The sequence below is a fragment of the Stegostoma tigrinum genome, chromosome 45, assembly GCF_030684315.1.
Source record: "Stegostoma tigrinum isolate sSteTig4 chromosome 45, sSteTig4.hap1, whole genome shotgun sequence".
Lineage (NCBI taxonomy): Eukaryota > Metazoa > Chordata > Chondrichthyes > Orectolobiformes > Stegostomatidae > Stegostoma > Stegostoma tigrinum.
In genome coordinates this window covers 3,874,710-3,901,589 of record NC_081398.1, presented here as the reverse complement: position 1 = coordinate 3,901,589, position 26,880 = coordinate 3,874,710, and the positions used below count along the sequence as shown (strand labels likewise).

At 50.9% G+C, this 26,880-nt stretch overlaps 1 protein-coding gene across 2 annotated transcripts; it reads left to right on the top strand.

Annotated features, from left to right (window-relative positions):
* LOC125448653 (uncharacterized) lies at positions 1 to 26,585 on the top strand. 2 transcript variants are annotated; one of them, XM_059642621.1, is made up of 4 exons: positions 1 to 573; positions 21,207 to 21,336; positions 24,394 to 24,438; positions 25,593 to 26,585. In XM_059642621.1, exons 1-4 carry the CDS (start codon positions 349 to 351, stop codon positions 25,667 to 25,669), a joined length of 477 nt encoding a protein of 158 aa, XP_059498604.1. In that variant the 5' UTR covers positions 1 to 348; the 3' UTR covers positions 25,670 to 26,585. The 2 variants fall into 2 exon arrangements, with proteins under 2 accessions (XP_059498604.1, XP_059498603.1); XM_059642620.1 differs by having other exon boundaries at positions 24,391 to 24,438.
* The last annotated feature ends 295 nt before the right edge of the window (positions 26,586 to 26,880 follow it).

Sequence of the window (26,880 nt, the reverse complement as noted above, 5' to 3'; positions counted from 1 at the left end):
AGAAACGCAGCTCCCGCTTATTTTTTGCGGAGGGGAAAACAAAGCAGAGAGATATTCCTAGCTCGTCTGGGGAAACCCCTCCAGGCGAAGCAGCGCCCCCCCCGTCCCCAAGCGGATTTGGCTAGACAGCTATTCGGCTACGGGATGCATCAAGAGCATGGAGCCCCGGGGAAAAAAAAGGCCAGGGGAACCGAATCAAGCCGTTAGTTTCCTGTTGGCAGCGTCTGCTCTTCCTGGTGTTAGGAGTAGTTCAGAGAAGGTTGTGCTGTTGCACGGGAAGGGGGGGGGGGTGGTGGTAGATTATATTTAAATGAAAGACGTTCTGAGCAAAGTTTCTCGGCCAAGCGTATGTCCTGCCCCCTCCCCGGAGCACCAGCCTGCAGAATGGGACAGGTGGGCGTCCGAGGAATGGCCGTGGCCGGGAGGCTGAGGTGGAGGATCCGCGTGATGTTGCTGACAGCTCTAGCGGTCTCTCTGGCGATCTCCAGCCTGGCCGTGTCAGCTGTGTCCTGGCTCAAGTGTCGCAGCCTGAGTCGGTCTCTGGAAGCCTGGGAGAGCAGTCTTCAGCTACAAGTAAGCAGAGCTGGGGCATTGCATTCCTCGGGACTTGGGGGGGGGGGGGCGCTGGGGGTGGAAAGGCATGCAGCCTTCGCTAATGCATTTTGCTTTGGTTCTGCAAGTTTGTTTCTGGGACTTTTTAAATTTCGGGGAGTGTGCGGACGGCCAGCGAGAGCTCTTTTTCGTTATGGATCCCTATGTTTCTGGTCCGAGCAGCCTGGTGCCTCTCAGTGTCGGTGGGGAGCTGCTTCCTGAGTGTGTCCCCCTTGTCGGGAGTGGGGGGGAGACCCAGGGCAGGTTCCGTGCAATTTCACCCCCCCCCAAATCCCGGGAATCTGTGTGCAATTTCACCCCCAACCCCAGAAATCCAGGGAATCTGTGTGCAGTTTCAGGCCCCCTTCCCCACAAATTCCGGGAATCTGTGTGCAGTTTCAGGCGCCCTTCCCCACAAATTCCGGGGATCTGTGTGCAGTTTCAGCCTCCCCCTGCCCACAAATCCCGGGAATCTGTGCGTGCAATTTCACCCCCAACCCCACAAATCCCGGGAATCCGTGTGCAGTTTCAGCCTCCCCCCCGCCCACAAATCCCGGGAATCTGTGCGTGCAATTTCACCCCCAACCCCAGAAATCCCGGGAATCTGTGCGCAGTATCTGCCCCCCCTTCCCCACAAATCCCGGGAATCTGTGTGCAGTTTCTGGGGGGCATTAAATTGCACACATTCCCGGGATTTGTGGGGAAGTGGGGGCTGAAACTAATGCAATTTAACGCCCCCGGGGCTACAGTCATTTCCTCCGTTTGCTCGCCGCACACCTAGCATATGCGATCCCGGCTGTGTGCAGTTCCCTGCAGACCCTCACCCCGTGGGTGTGAGTTCAAGTCCTTCCTGTCCCTCCCTCGCCTCCCCACCACCCCCCCCCCCAACATTTGCTTCAAGATAAACAGTAGGGGGAGGGCTGAAATACCTTCCTGTGGGGTGCCAGCTGGGTCATGTTTGAGCGAGATCTGCCTTCCGTCTACAAGTCTAGATTCAGCCTGGGCACACGCTCCCTTTGGCAAGACTGGAATCTGTCCGGACAAGGACGCAGCTCCGGGGGAAGGGAAGCGAGCCTCAGAATTCCCGAAGGGAAGCACTTGGGATCCGGGTGTGGCAGAGAGGCTTTCTAGAGGGAGAGTAGCACCATGCAGAGGAATGTGACGAGCAGACAAGAGGAAGCTAACTCTGTGCTATTGGGAGGGCTGGTGAGGGAAGAGATGGGCTGAATGGTCTCTTTCAGTGCTACAGTGATTCTACGTTCAGGAGTGATCGGATAGGCAGGCCCTGGATTGTCCCATCCACATCCATTGAGACGTTTTCATACCTTTTTTAATTTCCCTCCCATCCACTTTAGATGCCATCTCATCTGAACCTCTGCTAACCTATGTTCTACCTCACCCCACGTTCCCATTCACTACCTCCCTCCCACTGGTATTCCTGCTTCAGCTCCACGCAGCAATCCCCTCCCCAACCTCCTCCCACCACTTCAACATTCCCCTGTTTTCCAGTGCCTCTGCAGCACCACCTCCTCCTCCTTCCGTTCCCCCAGACTCTGTAGCCTCCTGCAGACCCACACCCACCTCAGAGATCTCTGTGCTGATCCTACTCTGAGCTCCTCACAGATTCCTCCGAATACCATTGCCTCACTGCTGTCGAACAGAGTGAGCTAGGGGTTTGGCTACACAGCTCCTTGAAAGTGGAGTCGCAGGTAGACAGGGCGGTGAGGAAGGTGTTTGGGACGCTCCCCTTTATTGGTCAGTACGTTGAGTGTAGAGTTGGGAGGGTCATGTTGCGGCCGTACAGGACATTGGTCAGGGCCACTATTGGGATGCTGCGTTCAATCCAGGTCTCCCTGCTACAGGCAGGATGTTATCAAACAGGAAATGCTGCAGAAAAGATTCACTAGGATGTTGCTGAGACTGAGTTATAAGGAGAGGCTGGATAGGCTGGGACTCCTTTCCCTGGAGCGCAGGAAGCTGAACTTGGAGGTTTACGAAACCACAAGGGGGCAGGGATAATGTGAAGAGCCAGGGTCGCCTTTTCCTCGGGCGGGGAGGTGGTGAGTCCCTAATTAGAGGGTTTAAGGTGAGAGGGAAACATTTCAAAGGGACCTAAGGGGCTCAACTTTGTAATGTGTATGGAATGACTGACTCTGTAAGTGAGCCTGGGCCCTAAGCTCCCGAATTTCCCGCCTGCTACTTTCTCCTCCTCTGAGACATGCTTAATGCCCAACCCCCTTCTCCCTGGAATCTCCTCCAGCACTCCCACAAAACACCCCGTCTTCGAGAAGCTATTTCAATGCAAGTTGGCATCGCCAGTGTATTAGCCACCGAGGCCCTGGTATCTGAGTTGCCTTCCACCAATTCAAGGACGATTAGAAGATAGAACATAGAACATAGAACAGTACAGCACAGAACAGGCCCTTCAGCCCACAATGTTGTGCCGACCATTGATCCTCACGTATGCACCCTCAAATTTCTGTGACCATATAGATGTCCAGCAGTCTCTTAAATGACCTCAATGACCTTGCTTCCACAACTGCTGCTGGCAACGCATTCCATGCTCTCACAACTCTCTGCGTAAAGAACCTGCCTCTGACATCCCCTCTATACTTTCCTCCAACCAGCTTAAAACTATGACCCCTCGTGCTAGCCATTTCTGCCCTGGGAAATAGTCTCTGGCTATCAATACTGTATCTACTCGAGTAAGAGTCGATCTTTGATGTCAGTCGATCCTTGACTTGGGGCCGAAACACACATTTCCAGATTCTGTCAGCTAATACACCCGCTGACCCCGCAGCACCCCCAAACGAGCCTGCCACTGAAGCAGTGCCCATTCTGTGCCAGCCCACATATTCAAAGTTGGCCGCGGGAAGCGATGAGCTGATGATGTTTTTTTGCGGGACCCGGGGAACGTTCTGGGGACCCAGGTTTGAGTCCCACCACGACAGATGGCAGGATTTAACTTCAGTGAAAATCCAGAGTTCAAGGTCGACCGATGACCATTGCTGACTGTCAGGGAAAGTCAACATCTGGTTCACTAATGCCCTTTAGGGAAGGGAACTGCCATCCTTACCTAGTCTACATGTGACTCCAGACCCACAGCAATGTGGTTGACTCTTAATTGCCGTCTGGGCAATAAATGTTGCCTGGCCACATCTCGTGAATGGATAGAAGAAAAAAAGTTCAGCTTCTGGCGTCTATGGAAGATAACAATCATTCTATTTGACTTCCTTTTGGGTCCTGAGGGTGGGAGCAGTCTCACTGTTACTTACCGCTGCAAACCTTTCATCTTAACCAAAGAGGAAGTCAATGCTTATTGGAGGTAGAAGGGAGTGACGGTCATGATCAGAGAAGGTGGGGATAGAGTAGCAGGCCCGAGGGGCTGGATGGCTTATTGCTGTTTGCAATTTGGATGCCAATCAGAAGAGCTGGTGCTCACCCACCTCGTGAATGTTATTTCTATCTGAGTTGGCATTACAGCTAGGAGTTAGGCACCCAGAATTCAGTTGTGGGCGTAAATGATCACCGACTGTGGGATCTGGTGATCACATTTGTTTGTGGTGACTCTGGCGTACGGTCCTGAACCAAGGTCGCTTGGGACAACTCTGGAATGTCTTCCCCCTCCCCCGAGGTCAGAAGGAGATCACAAAGGAGGGTTTGGATAGGGATTGGACAGCGAGAGAGGCTGGGGACAGTGTGCAGATCCATTCTGTTTACATTTGTTCTGCCACAGGCTGTGCTCGGTGCCAGCTGTGGAAGGAGCTGCTGATGGCAAGAGCTTTTTATTTGGAAAGCAAAAAACAAAGACAGCAACAAGGGTTTTAAAATAGAAAAGCCATGGCCCTGTCAGTTGTTGGCAGCCCCTTTCTGAACTGATGTCCACACAGTGACGCAGTCCTGTGATGAGTTGCTGGCAAACGACACACCAGGCTCGAGCTCAAAAGTCAGGCAGAGCAGGGATGGCACAGACAGTCTGCTGATAGCACATACGAATGTGTCACTGCTACTGCCTCTATCACGGAGGATGTACGGCAGTCTGTGTCAGCAGCAAACCCTCCTACCACACACACACACACACACACACACACACACACACACACACACACACACACACACACACACACACACACACGACAGTGTGGTACTGAGTCCAATGGGGAATTCATTCGGGGTAATCTGCTGGAGACAGTCTATTCCTACCGGCGCCAGTGTTGGACTGGGGTGGACAAGGTCAGAAATCACACGAAAAGCAGGTGATAGTCCGACAGGTTTTATTTGAAAGCACAAGCTTCCATAGCCTCGCTCCTTCCCCCGCCGAAGGGGCTGCGCTATGAAAGCTTGTGATTTCAGATGAACTGGAGGGAGAGGTGCTGCCTGGCCCCGCTGTGTCCCTCCAGCTCCACACTACGTTATCTCTGACTCCAGAGTCAGCAGTTCTTACTACCTCTGATTACAGATGAAGCTGCCGGACTGGTGAGCATGACTTCTGACTTTTTACTTCCTTCAAAGTAGCGGCAGCCCGGCCTGTAACAGTGCGGCGTTCCTCCCCCCGGCGTCGACCTGCCGGCAGCGCAGCACTCCCTCGGTGCACTCACAATCCGAGAATTGGGGCCAGTGATTGGCCGAGCATGGTCGCTTGTGAATTTTAAACACTGAGAATAAATCTGGAATGTTACAACTCTTGGCGGTAACGGTGATCAAGGCAACTCTCATCAATTTGTTTAAAGAAAGAAACCCCTTCTGGATCATTAATGTCCCCTACAGAAAAGGAAATTCTCCCTCCTTACCCAGTCTGGATTGCACGTGACTCCAGTACCACCCCCAGCCAATGTGACTGACTCTTACCTGCCCCTGTGAAATGGCTGAGTGAGCCCCTCAGTTCAAGGGGTGTTCAGGATGGGCAGAAGCAGGAATTGTTGGAGAAACTCAACAGGTCCTGCAGCATCTGTGGAGAGAGAGCGAGAGAAAACTGAGTTAACCTTGGCAATTTCTCTCCGTGATGCCCAGCATCGGCAGACCTTTTGAGTCTGTTTTTCTCCCAGAATCAGCTGACGTCCCAGGTTGGAATGTGAAAAGAGATGCCCTGAGTTTGTTTATTGAGGGGTGAGTGGGTGAGATGGCAAGGGATCGCTGGCTCTGGCTCAGGGTCGATGTGGAAGTGGGGCCAGGAAGCTGATGGGGGATGGGGGAGGTGGGTTGTGGATGAGGGATTGGGCACTGGGAGATTGTGGCCATTGGCACCACGCCATCGCTTCCTGCCAGTGCTTTCCCACAGCCTCTAGGTTGGGTTGTTGACGCACCTAGAATGGGTTGGGTGCCAGGGCCAGTTCCCGACAGCGCTATAAAAAGCACCGTGTCAGAGCTAACCCAGCCCCCGATGAGGAAGCCATACCACAGTCTTGTGCTCAGTGGTTAATGCCAAGGAGATTTACCCAACTCCGGCCCCTCATCTATCCCACACTCCCATTGCAAGGCATTCCTTCAGCTGCCTCACCTCTGGATTTTCCACCCTAATGCTCTCTGCCTGCTTCTCTCTCCCTTTTACCTCTCTATCTCTATCTGTCTCTCTTTCCTTACCTCTCTCTATCTCTTCTTTCTCTTTACCTCTATCTATCTCTCTCTCTCTCTCTCTCTCTCTCTCTCTCTGTCTTTACCTCTCTATCTCTATCTGTCTCTATCTCTCCCTCTCCCCCCCTCTCTCTCTCTCTCTGCGGCTCGGGCTCTCTCTCTCTCTCTACCTTGCTTCGCTCTCTCTGTCTCTTTACCTCGCTATCTCTATCTGTCTCTCTCTCCCTTTACCTCTATCTCTATCTGCCTCGCTCTCTCTTTACCTCTCTATTTATCTCTTGATCTCTTGCTCTCTTTTTCCCCTCACTGTCTTTCTCTCTCTTTACCTCACTGCCTATCTCTCTTGCCCTCACTCTTTACCCCCCCCCCTCTCTCTCTCTCTTTCACCCATTTGCTCAATATCCCACTCACCTCTTCCCATACCCCTTCAGCAGTCTGCCTGTTTTTCTGGCCATTGACCCTCAGTGACCCCACTGCAGGGTAGAAGGGGTGGGAGGGCAATGTCTTTGCCCAGATTAACGGAGCGGGGCTGTTGTGTTGGGAATGGATTAGGCTGAGCTGCAGAAACTGAGTGACACCGAGCTTGGCTGTCGACAGCTTGTTGGAGGAGAGAAAGACTAATATTGATCCAGCGTGTGTTCGCGCACAGTCACAAGGGCCTGGCTGTGGGCCCGGGAATTCTCGAGGCTACTGCCTTGGTCAGAGGAGGCTGGGTCCCCCTCCCTCCCTCTCTCCTTTCCATTCCTCTGTGAGTTGTTCAGTGCCCAGTCATTGGCTCTAATGTGTCTTTAACAGGAAGTATGCTTTGCCTCTATAACCAGCCAGGCCCTGCCAACTCCACACATGCCCCCAGCCAGCCTCGGGACATTATGTCACCTGGTGAGCCAGAGATTTACTGCATAAACACAGCGAGCTCAAACCCAGATGGAAAATGGCCTTTTCCTTCCCCTGGTGTAGCCCTGAGGCAAAACCAGCAGCTCATGGCAATAGCCAGGGGCTGGGAGAGTCTACCCTCAGCACTTCTGTGATCAGGAAGAGGAGAATTACCCCTGTCGCCCGCCAATTGTTGTTTTGTGAGTTTTGATTTGTTTAGGAAAGGGAAGTTTTTCGTTTTGTTCGGCAGCGAAGGGAAGCATTGGTTCCCTACCTCCAACTGTGATTCGTCCCCAGTCGAACAGCAAGTTGGTGAATCTTCAGGCGGGGCCCCGTGCTGGCTGTCGAGAACCGGCCGTAAAATTGGAAGCCAGGCGGTTCAGGGAGGAGGCCTTGCTGCCCACAATGCCCATACTAGCTCTTTTGAAAGACAGTTTCAAATTAGTTCGCCCTTGGAAGCCTGCTCAGCTCTCAGCTCTCCTCACTCCTCGAGATAAATGAGAAAAACCTGCCACGGTTTTACATTTAGCTAGTTTCAGCCAAAAGGGGTTCCTGGGCTGAAGCCAAAAGCTGTAGCTCAAGGGACATAGGGAGGCTGTCGGTCTATGTCAAGCAGGATTGACCAGGAACATCTCTCCTCCTCGTACTCCATGCCCTTGGTGCACCGGAAGGATTTGCAGGTCAGTTTTCCATCTGTTTAGCCACATTCTGAACCCACGTTCCTTGGTCAATATATCCCGCTGTGGGACTTGAACCAAGATCTTCTGGATCAGACACAGGGACACCACTCCTTATGCCACACAAATACCCCCTCCTCTGTCAGATAGCACTCTTCATAGCATCATTTAGCACAGAAACAGACCCTTTGGCCCGACCAGTTCTGTGCTGATCATTTTCTCAAACTAAACCATTCCCACCTACCTGCTCATGGCCCATATCCCTCCAAACCTTTCCTATTCATGTACTTGTCCAAATATGTTTTTAAATGTTGTAACTGTATCTGCATCCTCTGGTAGTTCATTCCACACGGAAAGTTTACCCACGTCTCTCTTTAATCTCTCCCTTCTTGCCTTCAAAATCTGCCCTCTAAGTGTTGAAATCCCCCATCCTGGGGTAAAGAAGCCTGCCATTGTATTTATCTATGCCCCTCATGATTTTATAAACCTCTATAAGGTCACCTATCAACCTCCTACGCCCCAGTGAAAAACAATCCCAGTCTAATCAGCCTCTCCTTATAACTCCAACCGTCCATTCCCAGCAACATCCTGGTAAATCTCTTCTGAAATGAAGGGTCTAGGCCCGAAACGTCAGCTTTTGTGCTCCTGAGATGCTGCTTGGCCTGCTGTGTTCATCCAGCTCCACACTTTGTAATCTCTTCTGAACCCTCTCCAGTTTAATCATGTCCTTCCTATAATGGGATGACCAAAACTGGACACAGTGCTCCAGAAGAGGCCTCACTAACATCCTGTACAACTGACTCCTATATTCATACTTTCCTTCAATTCTGTTGTGAGACATGGATGTTGCTGGCTGGGCCCTGCATTTATTGCCCGTCCCTAATTGCCCCTTGAGAAAGTGATGACGAGCTGCCTTCTTGAACAACTGTGGTCCATATGGTGCCTTCCTTTAAGGACGGGAATTCCAAGATTTTGACCCATTTCCAGTTTTTGCATTACCTGTTCCCACCTAATTAATTCCACCAAACCTTTCTTCAGTAGTCTGCTCCTAATTTTTAACAAGGCTGTGCCTCGAATATATCACATCTTCTGGTACAATTTCCACTTACTTTAAATATCTGGGATATGATTTCAGAACCCACTTGCCCATCAAAAGGGTTTCTACCTTCTTGGCCTAGCAAAACCCTTCACTATTGTAAACGCTGTTTCCCCCCCACCCCACCCCTGCTAATTAGATTTCCCTTGACTAATAAAAGAGAAGATCAGTGCTTTGAGTAAAGGGAGTTGGGAGGGTCATGTTGCAGCTGTACCGGATGTTGGTTAAGGCCATTTTTGGAGTGCCACATTCGATTCTGGTCTCCCTGCTACAGGAAGGATGTTGTGAAATTTGAAAGGGTTCAGAAAAGATTTACAAGGATGTTGCTGGGGTGGGAGGGTTTGAGCTACAGGGAGCGGCTGAACAGGCTGGGGCTATTTTCCCTGGAGCGTCAGACAGAGGGGTGACCTTATAGAGGTTTATAAAACCATGAGGGGTGTGGATAGGGGGAATAGCCAAGCTCTCTTTCTCTGGAGTGGGGAACCTAGACAGCATAGATTTAATGCGAGAGGGGAAAGATTTGGAAGGGACCTAAGGGCCAGTGTTTTCACAGAGAGGGTGATGTGTGTATGGAATGAGGAAGTGGAGTGGGCTGGTACAGTGGTAATGGGAACTGCAGATGCTGGAGAATTCCAAGATAATAAAATGTGAGGCTGGATGAACACAGCAGGCCAAGCAGCATCTCAGGAGCACAAAAGCTGACGTTTCGGGCCTAGACCCTTCATCAGAGAGGGGGATGGGGAGAGGGAACTGGAATAAATAGGGAGAGAGGGGGAGGCGGACCGAACAGTTGCAGCATTTAAAAGGCACCTGGGTGGGTATATGGATAGGAAGGGTTTAGAGGGACATGGGCCAAATGCTGGCAAATGGGACTAGATTAACTAAGGATATGTGGGTGGGTACGGACGTGTTGGACCGAAGGGCCTGTTTCTGTGTAATAATAGTGTGGTATAAAGCATACGAGGGTAACCTGGCCATGTAACTGGTTCAACACATCATTCCTAAAACCAGCCAGTGAGTGTGGGAGGTGAACTGTGTTGTAAGTGATGGAATTCCGCATGACTTCTTGTTTTGTGTTCAGTGACCAGATTGAGGAAGTCAGCTTTGTGGATATTGCTGAAATAATGACCGCAGACTGATTTAGAAACACATGAAGGGGTTGACTGACTCCTGTTGGTTTCTTTTGCCTTTAGTGTAAAGGGTTATGATGGGATAACAAGGTGCAGAGCTGGATGAGCACAGCAGGCCAAGGGATTCTCCAGCATCTGCAGTTCCTATTATCTGCGCAACAGTTATGATGGGCTGAGTGGCCTCTTTGTGTTGTGGATGTTGATCCTTCTGGGAGTTATGATGTAAGGTGTGTTGCATCTCATGCAGACAGGGGGGTTAAGCACACTCTGCTTCATTGCTCAGACCTTCGAGTAGAGGAGCTGGGACGTCATGTTGAGGTTGTACAGGACGTCGGGGAGGCCCCTTCTGGAGTACTGTGTCCAGCTCTGGTCGCCCTGTTATAGGAAGGATATTAAGCTGGAGAGGGTTCCGAAGGGATTTACCAGGATGTTGCTGGGAATGGAGGATTTGAGTTAGACGGAGAGGCTGTGACTTTTTTCACTGGAGTGTAGGAGGCTGAGGAGTGACCTTTACAGGGGTTTATAAAACCGAGGGGCATGGATAAGGTTACTGGTAGGTGTTCATTCCCCAAGGATATTTCGAGTCCACAGGACATATTTTTAGGATGAGAGGAGAGAGATAATAGACACAAGGGGACATTTTTTTTACACAGAAGGTAGTTCGTGTGTGGAATGAGCTTCCAGAGGAAGTGTTGGGTGTGGGTACAGTTACAGCATTTAAAAGACATTTGGATAAGTACGTGAACAGGAAAGGTTTGGAGGGATAGGGGACAGGAGCGGGCAGGTGGGGGCTAGTTTCGTTTAGGACGATGGTCGGCACGGACTGGCAGGGCCGAAGGGTCTGTTTCAGTGCCGTACGAATGTATGTGATTTGCATGATATGGGTTTTTTTGGCCTTTCAGTTGCTATGGCAACTTGCCCTTAGTGCATACATGTACTCTAGAGCTATGCATAGTGACAGGAATCCAATTTCCTTCCCATCCTAGCGTCCCAGGCATCTTTTCCACTCGAACTGCCTTCTTTTAATGTCGGAAGCACTTACAGGGGAATAATCCATCCATGTGGGCATGTTATGAATGGACTTTCCTCGGAGTGTCTATCTCAGAGCTGGGACACTACCACAAGACCTCCTCTGTGTACGAGAAAGCTGTTAATAAATCCAGCAGGGAATTTGGGAGAAGTCATAGTTTATAGTGTCACATTGTGTGCCAGCACATTTATTGCCCGTCCCTAATTGCCCCTGGAGAAGGTGGGGGTGAGCTGCCTTCTTGAGCCGCTGGAGTCCCATGTGGTGTAGAGACACCCACGCAGTGCCATTAGGGAGGGGAGTTCCTGGGTTCTGACCCAGTGACACTGAAGGAACGGCTGATACATTTCCAAGTCGGGATGGTGAGTGGTTCCGGGGGAAGCTGCAGGGGGCTGGCGTTCCCGTCTATCAGCTGCCCTTGTCCTTCTGGAGGGTAGAGGTCATGCTGCCTGAGGACCTTTGGTGAATTCCTGCAGCACATCTTGTAGATGGTACACACTGGCGTGGGTGCCCTGAATTCACAGCGAATAAGCATATGATCCAGACCTTTTGCTGTCAGTGTGATGGGAGCACTGTGCCAAAAAAGAAACATTCCACAACATGTTCTGTTCAGTTCACGTGAACCTCCGCACAGCGATGACCTGAAAGATATTCGTTCTTCCTTTGTTTAGAGCGACGCTGACGAGATGCTAAAGTATGGAAAACAAGTCGAGACCAACCTGTTTTGGCTTACCAGATTGCAAGAAATGAGTGTGCATTTCTATAGTGCCTTTTACCCACCACCACACGCCCTCAGCCACCCCCCCCCCCACCCCGTCATGCTAGGGAACATCATCAATGCAGCCTCCAATGAAACAATGTTGCTCCGCTCCACTTGGAATTTATATGATCTGGTCTATTGAGTGTCATTTCTGGTTCTGTTTTGTAAGCGTGTGTGTGGGGTCTAATTCCACATGTTTATTGATTGCATTATGGTGGTGGGAGCCTTCCTGGGAGAAGTGCTGATAATGTTACCTAGCATGGTGAAGAAACACCTCAAATCTGACCAGCCAGCTTGGTGAGCAAGTCAACGTTCTCGCCCACAACCTGAGCTGCAAATCTTCACAAGAGTCTTTTCCATGTTGTAACTGTAACCATCTAGTACTTGAACAAAAGTTACCTCTCTTAAATCTTTCTCCTGTTCCCGTAAGCCCACTCGTTTTGGACTTGCCCCGCCCTGGGAAGAAGACTTTCTGTTATTCACCTTACCTATACCCCTCATGGTTTATCCAGAAGGTCACCCCACAACCTCCTTTGCTCCAGTCCTGGCCCCTCCATATTAACTCGAACCCTCCAGGCCCGGGAACATCCTTGTAAATCTTCTCCACACCCTTTCACATTTCACAACAACTTTCCCGTAACAGGGAGACCAGGATTGAACGCAGTATTCCAACAGTGGCCCTGACCAATGTCCTGTACAGCCACAACATGACCCTCCCAACTCCTACACTCAATGCACTGACCAATAAAGGCAAGCGTCCCAAACACCTTCCTCACCGCCCTTGAGCCTGCACCCCAAGGTCTCTTTGTTCGACAACATTCCTACTTTACCCATTACTTCCAAGTTGCCCTTGCAGAAGTAGTAACTGAGTGTCGCATTTACTACAGCAACACACAAAGGCTAGTGGTCTGTCCTAGCATTGTTACCTGTGAAGGTTAGGGTCATGTTGATTTAGGTATTAACAAAACAAATTAGAGGAAACATTCAAGACCATCAATAATACCCTGACTGGCATAACATTCACAAAAGAGGAAGAAAACAACAGCAAACTGCCATTCCTAGATGTCACTGTAGAGCGAACAGTCAATGGGGAACTTCAAACCAGCGTCTACAGAAAAACAACACATACGGACCAAATACTGAACTGCAGGAGCAACCATCCCAACACCCACAAACGAAGCTGCATTAGAACATTATTCCAACGAGCCACCACACACTGCAGCACAGAGGAACTACGCAGAGCAGAGGAAAATCACCTATACAGCATATTCAAAAAGAATGGGTACCCTATGAACATAGTCCGCCGATTCCTCAGCAATAAACCCAAACAAACAGACAAAACGAGCCCAGAAACCATAACCACTCTCCCCTACATCAAAGACATTTCCGAAATGACGGCCAGACTACTCGGACCTCTTGGCATCAGGGTAGCCCACAAACCCACCAACACACTAAAACAGCAGCTAATGAACTTAAAAGACCCTATACAGACAACAAGCAAAACGAACATCATCTACAAAATACCTTGCAAGAACTGTGACAAACACTACATTGGACAAACTGGCAGAAAGCTAGCCACCAGGATACATGAACATCAACTAGCCACAAGACGACATGACCCACTATCACTCGTATCCTTACATACAGATGAGGAAGGACACCACTTTGATTGGGACAACACATCCATCCTAGGACAAGCCAAGCAGAGACACGCACGAGAATTCCTAGAAGCATGGCATTCCAACCGGAATTCCATCAACAAACACATTGATTGGGAGCCCATCTACCACCCCCTGAGAAAAAGAACAGGAAATGACATCACTAATGCAGGAAATGACATCACCAACCCAAGGAAACCTAACCAGATAAATAGAAAGCGGGACATAACACCAGCGCTTCGTTGGAGGCTCACTGATGTTACCGAGAATGGTGACGAAATGTCTGAAAACGAACCTTCCAGCTCAGCGAGCAAACTCACATCCAGAACCTCAACCTGAGCTACAAACCTTCTCAAAACTCGCTAGGTATTAACAAACGCTTTTGAAGCTGTAACACCAACAGTTCACTCCCACCACCCACCGTCGCTCCGTCGCAGCAGTGTGTACCGTCTACAAGATGCTCTGCAGAGATTCACCAAAGACCCTCAGGCAGCACCTTCCAAACCCACAACCACTTCCATCCAGAAGGACAAGGGGCAGCAGGTACAGAGGAACCCAACCCCTCTGCACATTCCCCTCCGACCCCCTCTCCATCCCGACTTGGAAATATATCTGCCGTTCCTTTAGTGTCACACCCTAACACCATACGGGCTGCAACGGTTCAAGAATGCACCTTCTCTGGGTGGGCGGGGGGGGCAATTAGGGATGGGTAACAAAGACATTCTATGAAAGAATGAAAATAAACCTATATATTTTGTTTTGGAGGCAGGTAACCTTTGTGGGGGTGTGTGTGGGGAGAGAAATATAGATTTCCACACTCTTCACTGTGAGAAAATGTCCCCTCTGCATCACGGCCCGATCAACTTGGCTCGAATGTTGAGATTGTGTCCCTTTTTGGTCAGATTTGCTTCACCAGAGGAAATAGCTCCTCTCCAGCCCTCCCAGCTGTTTGGAACATCTGGTCAGATCGCCCCCAACGTTAGGGTGTTCAGATGTACACTCAGGACTGGACCGTTTCAAGCCCTGGGTTAAAGGTCATGAAAAGCTTGATGATGACAAGTGGTGGTCAGCGTCTAGACCAGGAACAGGACCACAATACTCGGCGGGGCCCTGCTTGAGCTGACCAGAATGTTAGGAAGTTGCGGAACAGGATAAGAGCGAGCATGTTATTTTTTCCTGAACCCGCTTGCAAGCCAGTTGCACAAGACTCTCTCACTTTTCTTGACAATCCGTTTATTTCCAAGATGTAACATTGCCCACCTCCGATGCCCAGCTGGTTCATTTTGCAAGCGTTCAATGTGCTCTGTTAACCACTGCCACTTGGTTGGCATCGTGGTTCAAGAGCAAACGCAGGCATCAAAGATTAGTAGGAGGTGCCTGATCAGGTGTGTTTTAGGCAATGCAGTGAGTATAACGTGCTAAAGGTAGGCGGACAGAGGCTGGTGAGTGCTAAACCGCACAGGTTTTTATTTGCAAGAGGTTGTTCCGTAGGGGGCCATTGCAGACAATGTGCATTTAGATGGTGCCCCTAAAATAGCGCCTGTCACAGTTAAGGGCACGATTGGCACAAGGAGACATCAGGGTGGGCCGCTGATGGCTTGATCGTACAGATTGATTTCAAGGAGCGTTCAGAAGGAAGGGAGAGAGAATGGGAGAGGTTAGGAGGGGCCCAGGCAGCATGTGGTGAGCCGGAGGAGGTTACAGAGAAAGGAAGGGCCATCTCACTTGAAGAATTTTAAAATTGGCCCCCAGCTTTGCAATGTCCCCATGTAATACTGGCCAGGGTAGTGCGAATGCCACTCTCCTTATCAGCTGACTGATAAAAACATAAAGCAAATCCACCTGCCTTTCTTAGTGCTCCACCTGTCGACATGAATTCTTCCAATCAGGATTTATAGATTAGGGAGGTCAAACTGAACTTCAGTCCCTTGGCCCTTGAAGCTTTCAGTCATATGTTCATTAGGGCAGACAGCTGGCCAATCAGCTCCCTCCCTTCCCGCGTTAGTATAAATTGTTCTTCCCTTTTGAGATCTGGTATTCTTGCAGGCGTGTCCTGATGAGTACAACATGAAATGCTTCAACTGCGCTTCTGTCTGAGTGGAGTCACTGACTCCGCGTGTTATTTTGAAAGAAAAAAATTGAAAGGTTTCCCAAGCCCGTTCTTTCAATGCTTTCGAAAGCAAGCCGTCGCAAGACTTTGGCTCGAGAGGACTGTTGGATTCTTCAATTTGAACCCTGTTCCCTGGTCAACATCTCTGTCTCGGCCTTGCTACAGTGTTCCAGTGAAGCTCAACGCAAGCTGGAGGAACAACACCTCATTTTCCGCTTGGGAACCCTGAAGCCCTCCAGGAGGAGGTGGGCAATGAGGCATTAAGCCCGGATTAGGTCACGGAGCTGGTACGGGCCTCAAGGGGCTGAATGGCCTGTGGATTGCGCGCTGTCTTTTGCGCGGCTCCCAGAATGCAGTTGGAGACCTGTTAGGCCCTGGAACAGCGAGACGCCCTGATTTCTCTGGCTATTGCAGCTGCTACGGGGTCCCTCCTGGCTGGGGGGGGAGGGGCCCTACATTCCCTCCCCCCAGGGTAGCAAAAGGCAGGAATTCTTCTGGGCCTGTGGGAGGGAAGGCCTAGGTGTGGTAATTTGGGGGCCGCGCCTGGTCCGGGAAAGCTTCCTAAACCTGCCTTAAGCGGAGGCTTGGGGACCGCTTTGCAGAACACCTCCGCTCAGTTCGCAAAAAACAACTGCACCTCCCAGTCGCAAACCATTTCCACTCCCCCTCCCATTCTCTTGATGACATGTCCATCATGGGCCTCCTGCACTGCCACAATGATGCCACCCGAAGGTTGCAGGAACAGCAACTCATATTCCGCCTGGGAACCCTGCAGCCATATGGTATCAATGTGGACTTCACCAGTTTCAAAATCTCCCCTTCCACCACCGCATCCCAAAACCAGCCCAGTTCATCCCCTCCCCCCACTGCACCACACAACCAGCCCAGCTCTTCCCCCCCACCCACTGCATCCCAAAACCAGTCCAACCTGTCTCTGCCTCCCTAACCGGTTCTTCCTCTCACCCATCCCTTCCTCCCACCCCAAGCCGCACCCCCAGCTACCTACTAACCTCATCCCACCTCCTTGACCTGTCCGTCTTCCCTGGACTGACCTATCCCCTCCCTACCTCCCCACCTACACCCTCTCCACCTATCTTCTTTACTCTCCATCTTCGGTCCGCCTCCCCCTCTCTCCCTATTTATTCCAGTTCCCTCCCCCCATCCCCCTCTCTGATGAAGGGTCTAGGCCCGAAACGTCAGCTTTTGTGCTCCTGAGATGCTGCTGGGCCTGCTGTGTTCATCCAGCCTCACACTTTGTTATCTTCGTGACAAAATTTGTTGTCTGGCAACCACATTTCAAGATTACAAAGTTTTTCTTAAACAAAAAAGAGTGCAAGTTGTGGGATTTGGCACCTGGTAGTACTCAGTTTCCTAAGCAACCACAACACAACAACAGTAATAGAGTGAGCTGGAACGGGTCTCCAGTGGGAATCTGATAGGACAGCTCAGGAAGACTGTCATAAATTGTGTGAAGATGTTACTCCACCTCTGTCAATGCTCATCCCATTGTGAGTTGCTGAGGTATTTACTCCTTCCTGTGACTTCTGACCTCCAATCTGCCTCAGGCTTCCTTTTAAATTGACATCTCTTGAGGATAGCATCGCCCTCTCTCTCTCTCTCTCTCTCTCTCTCTTCCATTTGCTCTCGCATTCCTCCTGGAGACACGTGTGAACCAGCCCAGCTCCTCGAAACACTGGAAGTAAAGCAGGCTATGTTTTTAACATGGTTACAAACCCGACACACCACCTCACCCAAACTACATTTGACACCGACATACGCAAGCAGATGTTAGGACCAAATCTGGGGGTCTAAGAGTTCAGCATTTAAAAAGCATCACAGAGGAAGAATTTGGCAGAGTGGCCTGCAGGGTAGTTGGGGGGGGGGGGGGTGCGGTGTGGAAATTCAGAGCTTAGCCAGCTGAAGACAGGGCTGATGACATTGAAACATTAAGAGTACAGGAGTTGGAAGAATGTCAACATTTTTGACAATCTCCCTCTCCGCAGATGCTGTCAGACCCTGCTGAGTTTCTCTAGCTATTCCCACTCTTGTTTCAAACTTCCAGCATCCGCAGTTCTTTAGTTTGCAATGGCCCAGAGTTTTTTTTCTTTTTTTAAAAAAAAGAGTTAGAGATCACCACGGCGATGTGCAAGATTTGAGGATATTGGAAAGATGGCCGAGTTGAGCCCATCAGGGTCAGTGGGAGAGATGTGTGAACGGGATGTGGTACTGGTCAGGACCATGGAATTTGGGATCATTGCCAGTTTTTAGGCCGGCCTTATTCACCTGCCTCTCCAACAAAGATGGATAAAAATCCTTCAACATCTCTGTGTGTGACCATCACTATGGCCATTCGTGGCCTCTGTTTGCTTGTCGGCCCAGAACACCTCATCACTACGGAGCGGAGGTGAAAAGACATCATCCAAATGGGTGTAGACGGATCTTTACTCTGTATCTAACCCCGTGCTGCCCCCATCCTAGGATTGTTTAATGGGGGAAACAGTGTTGAGGGAACTTTACTTTGTACCTAACCCCGTGCTGTCCCTGTCCTGGGGAGTGTTCGATAGAGACGGAGAGAGCTTCATTCTGTATCTAAGCTGAGATGTAAAGAGAAGAGAGCTTGATGGAGATAAATAACAAAGTGTAGAGCTGGATGAACACAGCAGGCCAAGCACCATCAGGGGGGCAGGAAGGCTGACGTTTCGAGCCTAGACCCTTCTTCAGGAAATCTGGCTTCCTATCTCTGAATTTCTGGAAGATCTGTAGCATCCTGATATCACAGATAATTCACAGCTGCCTTTAGCTGGGAGGCAAGATATAAATAGGTTAATATCTCAGTCACACAGCATGCATTCCTGTAATGCCCCTTCCTTCCCCTTCACGACTGCTTATGACTTTCTCTGGACACAGTTGAGACAATATACTTTCAGATCGCAAATATCTACCTGCCAGACCAGGCACCAATCTGATAAAATCAAAGGGTGAGCCCATAGTTTCCTGTGGCTGACCACTCCAAAATTCCCTTCCCAAATCGTTACCTCTTCCCCCTTTCTCCCCCATTTCTAGTGCTCTCTCTCTCCCCTTCTAGCATACTCTCTCTCTTTCCCCCACTTCTAGCACTCGCTATCTCTCTCTACCTCAAGCTCTCTCTCTTCCCCGCACCCCCCCCAGCTCTCGCTCTCTCTCTCTCTCTAGATCTCTCTCCCCCCCCCCCGCTGCTCTCGCGCTCTCTCTCTCTCTCTCTCCTTCCCCCTCCCTCTCTCCCTCCCTCTCTCGCTCTCTCTCTTTCTCCACCCCCCCCAGCTGTCGCTCTCTCTCTCTCTCTCGCTCTCTCTCTCTCTCTCTCTCTCTCACCCCTGCTCTAGCTCTCTCTCTGTCTCTCTCTCTCCCCCCCAGCTCGCTCGCTCTCCCCTTCTAGTTCTTTATTTTTCTAAACCCCTCTCTCCCTCCCCATCCTCTCTCTCTCTCTCTCCCCACCTCCCTCCAGTCTCTGCCTCTCTCTCTCTCTCTCTCTCTCTCTCTCTCTGTCTCTACCTCTAACTCTCTCTCTGTCTCACTACCCCCCCAGCTCTTTCTCTCTGTGTCTCTCTCTCTCCGCCTCTAGCTCTCTCTCTCCCCTTCTAGTTCTCTACCTTTCTAATCCTCTCTCTCTCCCCCCGCCCAAACCCTCTCTCTCTCATTCCCCCTCTCTGTCCCCTCTCTCTCTCTCTGTCCTCCCCTCTTTCCATCCCTAATTCTCCCACTCTCTAGCTCTACCTCTACTGCTCTGTACTGCCCTCTCCCTCTCTCCGCCCCCCTATTCCCGCTCTCTTGCCCTCTCTCTCTCACTTTTTCTCCCTCTCTCTGTATCACAGTTTTAGTGATGTTAGTGCAGGATGCATATTGACCCCTGGAGCTGTAGTGATCCAAAAAATGCAGTGAGCGGTTTGAACGCTGAAGCCTGCTGTAGCTGATGTGCCTGCAGATGGAGTCTAGAAGAAAATACAGAGGCCCCATGTTGACAAAGTGGTCACATTTCTCATTCTGAGATCTGGCTTTTTATTTGTTTGCCCATTTTGTGCTGCTGGCTGGGCCCAGTATTTATTACCCCGTCCCCTAGTTGCCCCCCTTGAGAAGGTGGGGGTGAGCTGCCTTTTTGAACTGCTGCGACCAAGCATCGGTGGGTGGGGGGCAGTGAGATGTTTGTGGATGTGGTGCCAATCGAGCGGGGGGCTGCTTTATCCTGGATGGTGTCGAGCTTCCTGAGTGTTGTTGGAGCTGCCCTCATCCAGGGTAAAGTGGGGGGTATTCCCTCACTCTCCTGACTTGTGTCTTGTCGATGGTGGGACAGGCATGCGTCCAAAGGGTGGATAGTGGGAGTTTGGAAATTCCCAAGCTCGGCCTGCCCTTATCCGGACATTGTACCTGTCTGAGGAGGTGGGTTACTAATGGGAGTCAGACCTGCTGATCCCTGAAACTCGATCACAGACCACCACAGCTATTAGTAGGGAAATGGGATGGTTAAAAGATCCATTTCAAGTGCTTGCTCTTATTTGTAATGAAAGTGAAAGATTGGATAAACCTCCTTCCCACCTACTCTCACTGTCCATGCCAATCCTCACCTACACTCCCACCACATATCTCCCATTATCCCTCTACCCACGAAGGTCCATGCCAATCTGTAGCATCTCCATGCCCATTCACCAGATACTCCGGACAGGACTGATGAACCCTATAGGAACAAAGTTGCATTAAAGTTTTAACTCCAAATAGTTTAGTCATGGCTTTCTGAGAAGAAATCTAATTTTACTGCAGCCTCATAAAACTTTCAATCAGATACACCTATAAAGTGTCAAAAGCATAACTCCTAGCATTTGACCCTTTTGTGTAAGTACACATTGCACAATCGCGAGATCAGTTGATGAGGAAAAAAGCTATCTCGTGAATCTTTCGAATTCTGTACCCCAGAGAACCATCCCATTGTTGAAATATAATCCAGACTGAGATTGACAGATTTATGAGCACCGAGGCTGGGTTTGAGGTAGAAGATTATCTGTAATCAACTTGAATGCTGGAGCAGGCTCGAAGGGCTGAATGGTCTGCACCTGGTTTTTGTTGTTGCTTAGGAAGAGGAGAGATAGGTAGCGCTGTGCAACAACATTCCATTTTGGACAATACGGAAGAAAATGAATCTGAGGTGGTGGTTTTGGGGTACATGGCAATGGCAGAAGAGTTGAGAACAAATGTATTGCATCATTGGGAGATACTTCGGAGATTCCCATGAACACGAAAGAAAACGAGGGAGGAATTAAGTACCATCGGAGGCTAAATGAAAACTGAAAGAAGCGAAAATCGGGATCAAAATCAAAGTTGCTGGAAAAGCTCAGCAGGTCTGGCAGCACCTGTGGAGGAGAAAACAGAGTTAACGTTTCGGGTCCAGTGACCCTTCCTCAGGACTCGAAACGTTAACTCTTGATATTTTTTGTTTCTTCATAGACGCAGCTAGACCTGCTGAGCTTTTCCAGCAACTTCTGTCTTTTGTGACCGTCTGAAGCTGCTCGTTATTTGCTTGGGGAAGGGGGAGAATGGGGTGGTGAGGGGCCACGGCCCTTGAACCTTGGTTCGCTTGGCAGGGCTGGCAGGGTCAGACAAAGTTAGTGGGCCAGATGTCTCAAGAAGGGTTGCCTTGCACTCACTCCCAACCGTACCCGCTCTGCTGTGCTCTCTTCCCTCCCAGGTGGATGGGTCTCTGTCACTCAGGAACGATCTCCCACGGGAAATGTGGAGTCCTGCGGTGAAGTTGAGCTTCCTGCAGGGGCTGCTGGAGAGCAAGGGCTTGACTCGCAAAAGGAGGGATCAACGGAAAGGTAAGGAGGTTTGCAGCAGGGCCCTTCCAGTTCCCGTTTGGAAGAAGCTCCAAATTATTCCTGGATGGGCGTGGGGAGCTGTCGGGCTTCTCCGCATTGCAGCCAACCAAGGGGAGCCCCTCGCGTCGGCTACTCCGAGGCAGGTGGTCTGATAGGCAAGGGTCGGGGGGCGGCTGAGTCCTCCAGCAGCAATGTGGCCCACCCAAAATGGCCACCATTAGCTCAGGTACAATAGTGTTGACGAAATGGCGCTCAATAAGATTTGGGGTCTGGGTGAGTTAACAGCCTGGAAGCAGAAACAAGCGACACTCAACTGGGCAAAAATTGAAGCCCAGTTATCGCAACTGCCACAAAACAATCCCAACGGGTTCCGTTATGACAGGGTGGCACAGTGGCTCAATGGGTTAGCACTGCCAGCATCAGGGACCCAGGTTCGATCCCACCCTCTGGCGACTGCCTGTGTGGAGTTTTGCACATTCTTCCCGTGTCTGCGTGGGTTTCCTGCAGGTGCTCCAGTCTCCTCCCCCACAGTCCAACGGTGTGCAGGTCAGGGTGGATTGGCCGTGCTAAATTGTCCCATAGTGTCCAGGAATGTGCTGGTTAGGGTGGATTGGCCGTGCTAAATTGTCCCGTAGTGCCCAGGGATGTGTGGGTTAGGGTGGATTGGCCGTGCTAAATTGTCCCGTAGTGCCCAGGGATGTGCGGGTTAGAGTGGATTGGCCGTGCTAAATTGTCCCGTAGTGCCCAGGGATGTGTGGGTTAGGGTGGGATTGGCCGTGCTAAATTGTCCCGTAGTGCCCAGGGATGTGCGGGTTAGGGTGGGTTGGCCGTGCTAAATTGTCCCGTAGTGCCCAGGGATGTGTGGGTTAGGGTGGATTGGCCGTGCTAAATTATCCCGTAGTGCCCAGGGATGTGCGGGTTAGGGTGGGTTGGCCGTGCTAAATTGTCCCGTAGTGCCCAGGGATGTGCGCGTTAGGGTGGGTTGGCCGTGCTAAATTGTCCCGTAGTGCCCAGGGATGTGCGGGTTAGGGTGGATTGGCCGTGCTAAATTGTCCCGTAGTGCCCAGGGATGTGCGGGTTAGGGTGGATTGGCCGTGCTAAATTGTCCCGTAGTGCCCAGGGATGTGCGGGTTAGGGTGGATTGGCCGTGCTAAATTGTCCCGTAGTGCCCAGGGATGTGCGGGTTAGGGTGGATTGGCCGTGCTAAATTGTCCCGTAGTGCCCAGGGATGTGCGGGTTAGGGTGGATTGGCCGTGCTAAATTGTCCCGTAGTGCCCAGGGATGTGCGGGTTAGGGTGGATTGGCCGTGCTAAATTGCCCCGCAGTCTGCAGGCCATGTGGGTTAGCTGTGGAATAGAAAAAGTGTGCAAAACCGCATGGGTCCCATGCTGTGCGTATGCAGCCTCCTGGTCTGAAAATCTCTGCTCACGTTGCAAGAAACCTATTCTTCAACCTTCCTTCCCAGCCCCTCTGGATCCCAGCCAAAAACGAAATTCCTCGAAAGTTTTTGCAAAGATGTGTAGCTCAGGTTGTGGATGAGCTTGTAGACTTCCTCAACGAGCTGGTGATTCATCACGCAGCTGGGTGACAGCATCAGTGCGCCTCTGTCGAAGAGTTGCAGTTCTGTCCCACATGTTATTTATGTAACTCTCTTTACTGGCCTGGATTGTATTATTTGCCGTTCTGTTTCTCAGTGGCATGTGAATCGGGTCCAGTTCAATGTATTTGTTGATGGCGTTCCGGGTGGAATGCCAGGCCTCCAGGAATTCCCTGGCGTGCCTCTGTTTGGTTTGTCCCAGCCGAATTAGTGTCCTGCATTGTCCGTGTGTACTGAGCCCAGTGAGAATTGCTCATGACTCTCGGTGATAACACGTCCACAACAGCGCCGACCAAACAGAGACATGCCGGGGAATTCCTGGACGCCTGTTGTTCCACCCGGAATTCCATCAACAAACACATCGAACCGGACCCAATATACAAACCACTGAAAAACAGACCCCAAAATAATACCGACCAGCCCAGCAAACCGAAGCATATAAATAACAATTGGGACAGAACACCGTCACTTTGCACCGATGCTGTTACTGAGCAGGGTGGCCAAACGTTTCCAACTGAACACACCGTCTCGGCGACCAAGCCTATAACTTCAAATAAATGCATCACTTCCCTCCCCCCCCCCCACCCCCCCCACCTCCCTTCCTGTCCTCTTCACTGTTATCTTTTATCTGTGCCTCTCTGGTCATCTGCCCAACGATGTAGTTCTCCTTTCTATATTTCTTTCTCAACCCTTTGTGTCCTGTACATAACAAACAAGGAAGAAACCCAGGCTATTCGGCCCTTCGAGCCCATTCTGGCTTTCGATCATGGCCTGATCCTCCAACTCTGTTCCGGCTTTCTCCCCCCATACTCTTGGATCCCTTTCACCTCAAGGACAATATGCAACTCTGTGCAAACATAGAATGTTTTGGCCTTGACTGTTGTCCATGGCAGAGAATTCCACAGGCTCGCCATCTCCGGGTGAAGACATTTGTCTCCGTCTCAATCCCATTCCCGTATCCTCACACTGTGAGCACCCCCCGCCAGGTCCTGGCTGATCTGATTTCTAATCACGACTCAATGTTCCTGCCAATAGTCTCTCATCTCCGTGGTAACCAATAAGGCCTCGGCCCTAAAAATATCGAAAGATTTTGCGTCCGCAGCCATTTGACATTCAAGGCTTTGAGAGAGCATGTTTTTTGCTTCTCAACTCCATCTGAAATGGGTGAAGTCTTCTGACCCACACGTGGAAATATTCTCTCCATATCCCACACCGTCACGTGTCCTCAGCATCTTGTATTTCAAAGAAGTCACGACCAGTTATCGAAACTCCAGAGGACACAAGCCTAGGCCTAGTCTATCTGTGTTGTCCTCATCCATTCATTCCTAGTATTCGTCTGAACTGTTTCCAACACATTCCCATCTTTCTGGGAGTACGGAGACCACAGCTATACACATGACTCCGTACATGCAGCTTTTATTTGGGGAGGGTAACCATTTCCCATTTTCTTTGCTCAGCAGATGCTGGGAACAGAATCAGGCACCCTCTGGCAGCTCATTTTGAAGGTAAGTTCGATGTTCATGGTTTGGAGACAGGATGGGGTCCCTAAACTCTCCCGAATCCCGCCCACCCTCCTGTAATTTAGGGGAATTAGCAATTCAAAACAACCCAACCCTATCTTATTAGCGACAACCTGTCCGTCAAATTTATCTTCCCTCTGTATCCCTCAATCACTCCAGCCAAGCGACCCCACAAAGGAGAGTCTGTGTGTGTGTGTGTGTGTGTGACTGTACCCCAGTGAGAGTCAGTGTGTGTGTGTGTGTGTGTGGGACCGTCCCCCAGTGAGAGTCTGTGTGTGTGTGTGGGACCGTCCCCCAGTGAGAGTCTGTGTGTGTGTGGGACCGTCCCCCAGTGAGAGTCTGTGTGTGTGTGGGACCGTCCCCCAGTGAGAGTCTGTGTGTGTGTGGGACCGTCCCCCAGTGAGAGTCAGTGTGTGTGTGGGACCGTCCCCCAGTGAGAGTCAGTGTGTGTGTGGGACCGTCCCCCAGTGAGAGTCAGTGTGTGTGTGGGACCGTCCCCCAGTGAGAGTCAGTGTGTGTGTGGGACCGTCCCCCAGTGAGAGTCAGTGTGTGTGTGGGACCGTCCCCCAGTGAGAGTCAGTGTGTGTGTGGGACCGTCCCCCAGTGAGAGTCAGTGTGTGTGTGGGACCGTCCCCCAGTGAGAGTCAGTGTGTGTGTGGGACCGTCCCCCAGTGAGAGTCAGTGTGTGTGTGGGACCGTCCCCCAGTGAGAGTCAGTGTGTGTGTGGGACCGTCCCCCAGTGAGAGTCAGTGTGTGTGTGGGACTGTACCCCAGCGAGTGTCTGTGTGTGTGTGGGACCGTCCCCCAGTGAGAGTCAGTGTGTGTGTGGGACCGTCCCCCAGTGAGAGTCAGTGTGTGTGGGACCGTCCCCCAGTGAGAGTCAGTGTGTGTGTGGGACCGTCCCCCAGTGAGAGTCAGTGTGTGTGTGGGACCGTACCCCAGTGAGAGTCAGTGTGTGTGTGGGACTGTACCCCAGTGAGAGTCAGTGTGTGTGTGGGACTGTACCCCAGCGAGTGTCTGTGTGTGCACGTGACACACACATACAGAGTTTAAGTGTTGATGACCAGAGAGTTGCAACTCGGTTAAAGATCTTCGGTTTGTTCCAAAATGATATCCTCCTGTTGCTGTTTTTCTTGCAGTGATGCCCAACAGTGTGGATGGGACATACATAGTTGAGAAAGGTAGGTGGCTATTTCTGATGGTGTTGTCTGATTAATCTCTGCCTTTTAAATATCTTCTCTCCAAACCTGTTGTGAGATCTTGCGCCACAGCTGCGGAGCTGTTTGGATAGAATATGGGCCTCCTGTATCAGAGACAGGGACACTAGCACTGTATCAGAAGGCTGTTCTAAATTCCCGTCCATTTAACACTGCGGAGGGAATTTGAATCATTGCCCATGGCAGTCGTTCATGAGCCAGAATTATTGTTGGTGATTCTCTCCCTGTTGGTGGAGGACTCAAGAGACACAGCATCGACCAAATCCAGATCGTCTCCACAGGGTCTTTGAGGCTGGCGCTGGGAGAATTTAAAACCGAGGGACGTAGCAGATGGGATATTCCCCACCGCCTGGTGCCCTGGGCCCCTAGATTTTACTAACCCGCAACACCATCCGAAAACATTTCTGCTGATTGTGGTCAGGTTGTGGATAGTGCTGTGCTCAGGATGGAGGCCGTGCTCCGTTCGTTGCGAGAGTGGCTGCAATTCAGAAAAGTAAACCCTTTGCCTTCCTTTGGGGTGACATGGAAGGCCACGTAAAGCTACAACTGCAGTGTAGCAGTTCCCGTGCACACTGAGGACCGCAGGAGCGGCAGTGAGTCAGGTGAGTTTCTGGTCAATAGTAACCCCTAGGATGTTGATAGTGGGGGATTCAGTGATGGTAACACTGTTGAATGTCGAGGGGACAGTGGTTAGATTGTCTCTTATGGGTGATGGGCACAGCCTGGCATTTGTGTGGCACAAATTTCACTTGTCACCCCAAACCTGGGTATTGTCCATATCTTGCTGCATTTGGACACGGACAGCTTCTGTATCTGAGGAGTCACATATGATGCTGAACATTGTGCGATCATCGGTGAGCATTTCCACTTCTGACGTTATGATGGAGGGAAGTCATTGATGAAGCAGCTGAAGATGTTGGGTCGAGGACACTACCCTGAGGAACTCCTGCGGAGATATCCTGGAGCCGAGATGACTGCCCTCTCCACAACCATCTTCCTATGTGCAAGGTAGGACTCCAACAGCGGTGCATTTGCCCCCCTGATGCCCACTGATTCAGTTTTGCCAGGGCTCCTTGATGCCACACTCGGTCGAATGCAGCCTTGATATCGAGGGCTGTCACTCTCAGAATTTTGAAGATTTTATCACCGTGTGGCTGAACGAACCCCCCCCCCCCCCACCCACCCGACTCCACTTGGCTGAAATAACCCA

What these genes read in the sequence shown, in the direction of transcription:
- LOC125448653 (XM_059642620.1), top strand. Translation starts at nt 349, where the DNA reads ATGTCCTGCCCCCTCCCCGGAGCACCAGCCTGCAGAATGGGACAGGTG. An exon ending in AGAGCAGTCTTCAGCTACAA is followed by an intron (nt 574 to 21,206) that starts GTAAGCAGAGCT and finishes CTTCCCTCCCAG; the next exon opens with GTGGATGGGTCTCTGTCACT. An exon ending in AAGGAGGGATCAACGGAAAG is followed by an intron (nt 21,337 to 24,390) that starts GTAAGGAGGTTT and finishes TTCTTTGCTCAG; the next exon opens with CAGATGCTGGGAACAGAATC.